This window comes from Salmo salar, chromosome ssa20 (genome assembly GCF_905237065.1).
Source record: "Salmo salar chromosome ssa20, Ssal_v3.1, whole genome shotgun sequence".
In the NCBI taxonomy this organism is placed as follows: domain Eukaryota; kingdom Metazoa; phylum Chordata; class Actinopteri; order Salmoniformes; family Salmonidae; genus Salmo; species Salmo salar.
In genome coordinates, this window is record NC_059461.1 from 88,323,295 (window position 1) to 88,333,780 (window position 10,486).

The following is a 10,486-nucleotide window of genomic DNA, read 5'->3' on the forward strand; positions in this document are numbered from 1 at the left end:
CAGGGTTTGGCCGGGGAAGACCGTCATTGTAAATAAGAATTTGTTCTTAACTGACTTGCCTAGTTAAATAAAGGTTACATTTAAAATAAAATATACTATATGCATTGGATAACGGCACAATCATTTGGGCTTGAGCTCATTAAATGTTATTATGTAGGGCTCATTAAATGTTATTATGTAGGGCTCATTAAATGTCATTATGTAAGGGTCATTAAATGTTATTATGTAGGGGTCATTAAATGTTATTATGTAGGGCTCATTAAATGTTATTATGTAGGGATCATTAAATGTTATTATGTAGGGCTCATTAAATGTTATTATGAAGGGCTCATTAAATGTTATTATGTAGGGATCATTAAATGTTATTATGTAGGGATCATTAAATGTTATTATGTAGGGATCATTAAATGTTATTATGTAGGGCTCATTAAATGTTATTATGTAGGGATCATTAAATGTTATTATGTAGGGCTCATTAAATGTCATTATGTAGGGCTCATTAAATGTTATTATGTAGGGATCATTAAATGTTATTATGTAGGGCTCATTAAATGTTATTATGTAGGGCTCATTAAATGTTATTATGTAGGGATCATTAAATGTCATTATGTAGGGCTCATTAAATGTTATTAATACATGGCTCATCAGGTTCAGGTATAATTAGGTTTTGAATTTTCATGCTAATCAAAGCGCTAATCAAATCCAGACATATTTATATAGTTTATAATGCTTTATAATGCTTTATAATGCTTCCGGTTTTGGTGGGAAAAGTGATTTTTCTCGGAATGGAACATTTGTAAAATACCGGTAAAATATTCAGCCCCTGTGTGTGTGTGTGTGTGTGTGTGTGTGTGTGTGTGTGTGTGTGTGTGTGTGTGTGTGTGTGTGTGTGTGTGTGTGTGTGTGTGTGTGTGTGTGTGTGTGTGTGTGTGTGTGTGTGTGTGTATTCCAGACTCTCTCTGTTGTCTGACTCAACCAGTTAGGTATTTGAGGACCTATGATGATCTGTTACAGTCTGACCCTTCAACTATCTGTCTTTAAACTCATTTACATCAAATTGAATAATAGACATGTTTAGTAATTCAGTAATTATATACAGATGTAGGATCTTAATTTGACGTTTTTGAAAGTTGGGCAGGGACTCCTGTCTGACTTTAGGGGGAAGCTTGTTCCACCATTGTGGTGTCAGGACAGAGAAGGGCTTTGACTGGGCTGTGTGGGAGCTGCCCTCCTGTAGGGGTAGGAGGGCTAAGAGACCAGAGGTGGCAGAACAGAGTGCTCAGGTTGGGGTGTAGGGTCCATATCTTTATGTTGTCATGGTATCATTATGAGACTCCATATCTTTATGTTGTCATGGTATCATTATGAGACTCCATATCTTTATGTTGTCATGGTATCATTATGAGACTCCATATCTTTATGTTGTCATGGTATCATTATGAGACTCCATATCTTTATGTTGTCATGGTATCATTATGAGACTCCATATCTTTATGTTGTCATGGTATCATTATGAGACTCCATATCTTTATGTTGTCATGGTATCATTATGAGACTCCATATCTTTATGTTGTCATGGTATCATTATGAGACTCCATATCTTTATGTTGTCATGGTATCATTATGAGACTCCATATCTTTATGTTGTCATGGTATCATTATGAGACTCCATATCTTTATGTTGTCATGGTATCATTATGAGACTCCATATCTTTATGTTGTCATGGTATCATTATGAGACTCCATATCTTTATGTTGTCATGGTATCATGGTATACATCTCCTGTAGATTGAAGTTCCATTGTAAGTACTGTGTTAGCTTTCGTACAACGGAACCTTACATTCCCTCCCAAACAGAACCCTGCCACCTCCGCACATTGGGGTTGGTGTAGATTACTCCAGGCTCATGTTTATGACATATTGACTTGTCTCTGTGGCGCGTGTTTATGATACAGTAATGACTCTAGATCCCAAACCTCTCATTGGGAACAGAGAGGGATAGAGGGTAATTTCAGTTCAGTGCTGTAACCAAACCCCACATCGCTCTGTACATACATCACCCCCTACTGTACTGATTCTCAGTGATATTACTCTTATCACAAGGAGATCATTTGGTTAATTTTGGTCTCACTGAAGTGGCTTGATAAACAGTACTGAGTGTGTAGGCAGATAACAGTACTGAGTATGTAGGCAGATAACAGTACTGAGTGTGTGGGCTGATGAATTACAGAGGAATGTGTTTGGTTGAGCCCTTGATCTTTGCTTCTGTTTGTGGATGCATGCATGTACGCTTATACTAATGGTAAATAAATACTTTGGAGGGAAACAACACACACCAACTAACTCTACCCCACCCAAACCCTGTCTGTCCTATTTTAATACAGAAACCTCAATGGCTGCCAGTGTACCGTGGTTAAACCATGATATAAGGAAGCCAGAACCATTTAGCTCATTTTGTTGTTGCAATGACTAGTTATTTATAACTGCTAGTTGTCCATGGCTATGGCATTCTACATCATTAGGTTTGTGTGGCCAGTGTGGCCAGATGTGTCTGTGGATGGGGAACATTCCGGAACACTTGTGTTATTGACTTTTCTAGAACATAACTTTCTATTTGAAACGTTCTATTTACTGGACCAATGTTCTTCCGCACATATCATTTAGTTTACCCAGAGGTGACCAGATTCTTATACAACTGGTGCCTTGTGGCAACCAGTAGATTAGTTGATATGATCTTGACTTGGGTTTTCTTTCTTAAACCATTGGATGCCAATTAAACCTATTGGATTCATTCATACCCCTTCATGTTGCTGGAGAAAGCCTGTCATACCCCTTCATGTTGCTGGAGAAAGTCTGTCATACCCCTTCATGTTGCTGGAGAAAGCCTGTCATACCCCTTCATGTTGCTGGAGAAAGCCTGTCATACCCCTTCATGTTGTTGGAGAAAGCCTGTCATACCCCTTCATGTTGCTGGAGAAAGCCTGTCATACCCCTTCATGTTGCTGGAGAAAGTCTGTCATACCCCTTCATGTTGCTGGAGAAAGTCTGTCATACCCCTTCATGTTGCTGGAGAAAGTCTGTCATACCCCTTCATGTTGCTGGAGAAAGCCTGTCATACCCCTTCATGTTGCTGGAGAAAGTCTGTCATACCCCTTCATGTTGCTGGAGAAAGCCTGTCATACCCCTTCATGTTGCTGGAGAAAGTCTGTCATACCCCTTCATGTTGCTGGAGAAAGCCTGTCATACCCCTTCATGTTGCTGGAGAAGGTCTGTCATACCCCATCATGTTGCTGGAGAAAGCCTGTCATACCCCTTCATGTTGCTGGAGAAGGTCTGTCATACCCCTTCATGTTGCTGGAGAAAGCCTGTCATACCCCTTCATGTTGCTGGAGAAAGTCTGTCATACCCCTTCATGTTGCTGGAGAAAGCCTGTCATACCCCTTCATGTTGCTGGAGAAAGTCTGTCATACCCCTTCATGTTGCTGGAGAAAGTCTGTCATACCCCTTCATGTTGCTGGAGAAAGTCTGTCATACCCCTTCATGTTGCTGGAGAAAGGCTGGCCATACAGAGGGGCACTGGAAATGGGTAGGGAGAAAACAATCTGAGCTGTGTGCGTGTGCGTGTGTGTGTGTGTGTGTGTGTGTGTGTGTGTGTGTGTGTGTGTGTGTGTGTGTGTGTGTGTGTGTGTGTGTGTGTGTGTGTGTGTGTGTGTTGGAGAGACAGAGAGAAAGATGACAAGAGGTCACTGTTTCGTCTGTCTGAGTGTCTGACATGATTTAATGAAGGAAATATTTAATAGCTAATAAATTATTGGATATTGTTTTACGGCTATTGTTCTTTTGTATGTCTTTTGGCTTCCCAGGAGAGGGTGTGTGTGTGTGTGTGTGTGTGTGTGTGTGTGTGTGTGTGTGTGTGTGTGTGTGTGTGTGTGTGTGTGTGTGTGTGTGTCTCTCGTCTCGTCTCTCCTCTCGTCTCTCGTCCCTCCTCTCGTCTCTCCTCTCTCTCTCTCGTCTCTCGTCTCTCTCTCTCGTCTCTCGTCTCTCTCTTGTCTCTCATCTCTCCTCTCCCTCTCATTGCAGAGTGTATGAACTGCACTGGCTTCACTGACATAAACAACAGACTGAACTTCATCGAGTCCAAGGTGAGAATGAAGGACAGGAGGAAAGGAGTCACAGGAAGATGGGTGTTACCTGTCACATCAGAATATCTAATAATATAATAACATATTAATAATGCCATTTAGCAGAACTTTTATCCAAAGCGACGTACAGTCGTGTGTGCTTTCAGTTTACATACGGGTGGTCCTGGGAATCGAACCCACAATCCTGGCAAGAGCCATGTTCTACTAACTGAGCTACGGAGAACCACATAAAATAAATTATATTTAATCTGACCCTGGGTCTTTGTTATTCCAGATTAAGATGCTAGAGGGAGCAGGTTCACCATCACCTTCCTTCAACAACTCAACAGAGGGCTCCAATGACAACGTGATGTACACCCCCACCCCCACCCCCATAGGCCCTCCATCTAACCTGCACCCAGGTAACACGCCCAACCCCACCCCTATAGGCCCTCCATCTCACCTGCACCCAGGTAACACCCCACCCCCACCCCCATAGGCCCTCCATCTAACCTGCACCCAGGTAACACCCCACCCCCATAGGCCCTCCATCTCACCTGCACCCAGGTAACACACCCAACCCCACCCCTATAGGCCCTCCATCTAACCTGCACCCAGGTAACACCCCCAACCCCACTCCTATAGGCCCTCCATCTAACCTGCACCCAGGTAACACCCCCTATACAGAGTCTCACACACACACACACACACACACACACACACACACACACACACACACACACACACACACACACACACACACACACACACACACACACACACACACACACACACACACACACACACACACAGCCATATATCACCTCTGGGGAGGTTTCCTCTCAACATGTTAAACAAATGGTTTTGGTTCTGGTCGATAGGAGGAAGAGGACCTCCAGGGCCAATCGGATCACCAGGAATTCCTGGCCCAGCTGGCGAGGCAGGGGTTCCAGGACAGACGGGCCCCACAGGTGATCCATCCTGATATTCCACATGTAACTCTGATGGGAATGTGTGAGATTCATTCTGTTTCTTTCAATATGTTGTGGATTGTCTTACGTCAGACGATTCCGCCTGCAAGGATCGCGTAGGAGTGACGCCACCTGACGTAAGACAATGCATGTTCAGGTCTTTATCTTATCTGACGACAATACATGCCTATTGTTGTGAGAGGATATGCCCCCTCTGATTACCAGGGCCAACGGGAGAGAGAGGAAGACCAGGAGAGATCGGTCTTCCAGGCCTCCCCGGACCTCCAGGCCCTCCAGGGCCACCCTCCTCCTCTACCCGGCCGAGAGGTGACATGTTTGGGTTCGACGAGCAGGGTGAGTGGACCCCCCAACCACCCTCATTACCATCTCAGCCTCAGTAGTATTGTTTCTAAGAGCTCTTCCTGTCAGCCATGATTGGAACACTGGCCAAGGACCAATGAACAAGGTGAAGACAGGGGCACAAGTGGAAATGCAAGCTCTGTTACTGAATATGTTAATATCCATGAAGGAGAAACAATTCGTTAAAACCCCTGAAAGGGCCCTCAGACTATCTGTCCTCCTCAACATAGCATTGTTTGCTTCAGCCTGTAGTAAAGGCTTTACACTAGTAGTTCATGTAATTTAAAAGGGCATCAGGTTGCTATTTACCAGGATCAAAATGTTAGAATTACTACAACAGGAAATACTGGGTTGAATGAAGTTGATTGTTTCCTTGTGATCACATTCACACTACAGCTGCTAACAGCTACCATGGGTCTTTATCTCCACTGGCCACTGCAGCTGCTAACAGCTACCATGGGTCTTTATCTCCACTGGCCACTGCAGATGCTAACAGCTACCATGGGTCTTTATCTCCACTGGCCACTGCAGCTGCTAACAGCTACCATGGGTCTTTATCTCCACTGGCCACTGCAGATGCTAACAGCTACCATGGGTCTTTATCTCCACTGGCCACTGCAGCTGCTAACAGCTACCATGGGTCTTTATCTCCACTGGCCACTGCAGATGCTAACAGCTACCATGGGTCTTTATCTCCACTGGCCACTGCAGATGCTAACAGCTACCATGGGTCTTTATCTCCACTGGCCACTGCAGATGCTAACAGCTACCATGGGTCTTTATCTACACTGGCCACTGCAGATGCTAACAGCTACCATGGGTCTTTATCTCCACTGGCCACTGCAGCTGCTAACATCTACCATGGGTCTTTATCTCCACTGGCCACTGCAGATGCTAACAGCTACCATGGGTCTTTATCTCCACTGGCCACTGCAGATGCTAACAGCTACCATGGGTCTTTATCTCCACTGGCCACTGCAGATGCTAACAGCTACCATGGGTCTTTATCTCCACTGGCCACTGCAGATGCTAACATCTACCATGGGTCTTTATCTCCACTGGCCACTGCAGCTGCTAACAGCTACCATGGGTCTTTATCTCCACTGGCCACTGCAGATGCTAACAGCTACCATGGGTCTTTATCTCTACTGGCCACTGCAGATGCTAACAGCTACCATGGGTCTTTATCTACACTGGCCACTGCAGATGCTAACAGCTACCATGGGTCTTTATCTCCACTGGCCACTGCAGATGCTAACAGCTACCATGGGTCTTTATCTCTACTGGCCACTGCAGATGCTAACAGCTACCATGGGTCTTTATCTCCACTGGCCACTGCAATTCAACTCAATTTCACAAAAAAATACCTATTCTAGAATTCAAACTGAAATATTCTATGATTAATTAATAACAGGACCAGTATCCAAATACATACAGTAGCTGTTTTCCATGGATGAGATAGTGTTGGTGACTAGAATGGTCCGGACAAGACAAACACAGGTTTAACACCAGAGGGCAGTACAGGCTGACAGGCTGAGGCTCAGGGGTTACCAGTGTTTGGCCAAGCTGCAAAATCAAAAGGTTAAGATTAGGGTTAGGCATAAGGTTAGCAGTCTGTTTAAGGTTAGGGTAAAGTTTAAGTTTATGTTAAGGTTAGGATTAAGGTTAGCAGTGTGTTTAAGGTTAGGGTAAAGTTTAAGTTTATGTTAAGGTTAGGATTAAGGTTAGGTTGAAGTTTTTTTGGGGGGGTTATATTTCAATTCAAATATCAGAAAAAATGTAGATCAAATCAAATGTTATTAGTCACATGCGCCGAATACAACACTTGTAGACCTTAAGTGAAATCCTTCCTTACGAGCCCCTAACCAACAATGCAGTTTAAAAAAAAAAATGGATGAGAATAAGAAATAAAAGTAACAAGTAATTAAAGAGCATCAGTAAAATAACAATAGTGAGACTATATACAGGGGGGTACCGGTACAGAGTCAATGTGCGGGGGCACCGGTTAGTTGAGCTAATATGTACATGAAGGTAGAGTTATTAAAGTGACTATGCATAGATGATGACAACAGAGAGTAGCGGTGGTGTAAAAGGGGAGGGGCCAATACAAATAGTCTGGGTAGACATTTGATTAGATGTTCAGGAGTCTTATGGCTTGGGGGTAGAAGCTGTTTAGAAGCCTCTTGGACCTAGACTTGGCGCTCCGGTACCGCTTGCCTTGTGGTAGCAGAGAGACCAGTCTATGACTAGGGTGGCTGGAGCCTTTGACAATTTTTAGGGCCTTCCTCTGACACCGCCTGGTATAGAGGCACTGGATGGCAGGAAGCTTGGCGCCAGTGATGTACTGGGCTGTCCACACTACCCTCTGTAGTGCCTTGCAGTTGGGGGCCGAGCAGTTGCCATTCCAGGCAGTGATGCAACCAACCGTGATGCTCTCGATGGTGCAGCTGTAGAACCTTTTGACGATCTGAGGACCCATGCAAAACCTTTTCAGTCTCTTGAGGGGGAATAGATTTTGTCGTGCCCTCCTCACAACTGTCTTTGTGTCTTTGGACCATGTTAGTTTGTTGGTGATGTGGACACCAAGGAACTTGAAGCTCTCAACCTGCTTCACTGCACCGCCCTGTCGATGAGAATGGGGCGTGCTCGGTCCTCTTTTTTCTGTAGTCCACAATCATCTCCTTTGTCTAGGCGGAGCTTCTGACTTTGCAACTTGGCTAGATAGTGACAGCTCTGAGCTGCTTATTAGTAGTCTGGCTCTAAATCTGGGTCTGTGGGTCTAGATCTGGGTCTGTGGGTCTAGATCTGGGTCTGGCTCTAGATCTGGGTCTGTGGGTCTAGATCTGGGTCTGGCTCTAGATCTGGGTCTGTGGGTCTAGATCTGGGTCTGGCTCTAGATCTGGGTCTGGGAGTCTAGATCTGGGTCTGTGGGTCTAGATCTGGGTCTGGGAGTCTAGATCTGGGTCTGTGGAGAGCAGAGGAGAAGAGAGGCTGTTGGCTGTGTTGGCTGCTGGAGCCAGCTGGCTGTAAATCACAGCTCATTTGTAAGCTGTCAGCACAGCAGTCTACAATTGAAAATGCAGGGCCGGCCATGAGCCAAATCCCAGGCCCGTGTAGAGAAGGGATGGAGGGAGACTGCATGAGCAGCTGTAATTAGTTCCAGTGGGACGGATGCTTCCACTCAGTGGCGGGGATTCATGTACGCCAAGGGAAACCAGGCTTCCCCCCCCAAAAAATGTTACATTTATAATTTATCTTTCGCCTCTCTGTGTCTGTAGCTAAAATTGTCCCTTTCCTAAATTAGCCATGAATGGAGATAGGGATTTGGACTTGTGGTTTTACTTAATTCTCTGTACTGAACAATGATTATAACGGCGATTTTGATCCAACCATTAAATCCTACATTGTTGTGCCCCTGGCCTGAGAGGAAGGAAGTTCAATATGTACGGTAGCTAGATGTAGAAGGCTAATGTTAACTAGCTAACGTTGCCCATGAAAGGAAGTTAGGCTAGTGAGTAATCATTTTAGCCAGGTAGCCTAGGACAACAAAATATAGAAGCTTGTACTTATGACAGACTGAGAGACTATTTCATCAATATGAAAGAGAGGAGGAAGGCATTGGTATTTCTCTACAAGTAGAGTGAGTCAACATGTTCTTCCACTTGCACCAACGTGCGTGCATGCGCACACACACACACACACACACACACACACACACACACACACACACACACACACACACACACACACACACACGCACGCACACACAGAAATCAGAACCATGGACATCCACATGTAGCTTATGTTGATTGGATTAAATCATTTTTTTGGTATATTTTAGTTGTCACTGTATTAGACTAAGCGGGGGGGGGTTAGCCACGCATCGCTACTGCTTCCACCAGACCCTCTATGCTTCCACCAGACCCTCTATGCTTCCACCAGACCCTCTATGCTTCCACTAGACCCTCTATGCTTCCACCAGACCCTCTATGCTTCCACCAGACCCTCTACACTTCCACTAGACCCTCTATGCTTCCACCAGACCCTCTATGCTTCCACCAGACCCTCTACGCTTCCACTAGACCCTCTACGCTTCCACCAGACCCTCTACGCTTCCACCAGACCCTCTATGCTTCCACCAGACCCTCTATGCTTCCACCAGACCCTCTACGCTTCCACTAGACCCTCTATGCTTCCACCAGACCCTCTATGCTTCCACCAGACCCGCTATGCTTCCACCAGACTCTCTATGCCTCCACCAGACCATCTATGCTTCCACTAGACCCTCTATGCTTCCACTAGACCCGCTATGCTTCCACCAGACCCTCTACACTTCCACTAGACCCTCTATGCTTCCACCAGACCATCTATGCTTCCACTAGACCCTCTATGCTTCCACCAGGCCCTCTATGCTTCCACCAGACTGTCTATGCTTCCACCAGACCCTCTATGCTTCCACCAGACCCTCTATGCTTCCACCAGACCCTCTATGCTTCCACCAGACCGTCTATGCTTCCACTAGACCTTCTATGCTTCCACCAGACCGTCTATGCTTCCACCAGACCCTCTATGCTTCCACCAGTGCACTTTAATTGGTTTTAGTTCAGTGTGCTGGCTGGGTTTGGAGAACGTTACGGTAAAAGCTCAGGTGTTAAGAGGAAGGAGAAGAGACTAGGGGTTTAGACTAACACAGAAACAATCACACAGGGACCAACACATACTAGACAGATGCATGTATTCACACAGGGACCAACACATCCAAGACAGATGCATGTATTCACACAGGGACCAACACATACTAGACAGATGCATGTATTCACACAGGGACCAACACATACTAGACAGATGCATGTATTCACACAGGGACCAACACATCCAAGACAGATGCATGTATTCACACAGGGACCAACACATACTAGACAGATGCATGTATTCACACAGGGACCAACACATACTAGACAGATGCATGTATTCACACAGGGACCAACACATACTAGACAGATGCATGTATTCACACAGGGACCAACACATACTA

At 45.2% G+C, this 10,486-nt stretch overlaps 1 protein-coding gene across 5 annotated transcripts in view; it reads left to right on the forward strand.

Moving 5' to 3' along the window:
• Positions 1-10,486, forward strand: part of LOC106581516 (collagen alpha-1(XXVI) chain) — a 78,330-nt gene that overhangs the window by 29,593 nt on the left and 38,251 nt on the right. For all 5 annotated transcript variants that reach the window (XM_045704079.1, XM_045704077.1, XM_045704076.1 and 2 more), the window contains 4 exons: positions 4,080-4,141; positions 4,416-4,542; positions 5,002-5,091; positions 5,317-5,445. In XM_045704079.1, the coding sequence (XP_045560035.1) occupies positions 4,080-4,141; positions 4,416-4,542; positions 5,002-5,091; positions 5,317-5,445 (408 nt within the window). The remainder of the gene's footprint in view (positions 1-4,079; positions 4,142-4,415; positions 4,543-5,001; positions 5,092-5,316; positions 5,446-10,486) is intronic.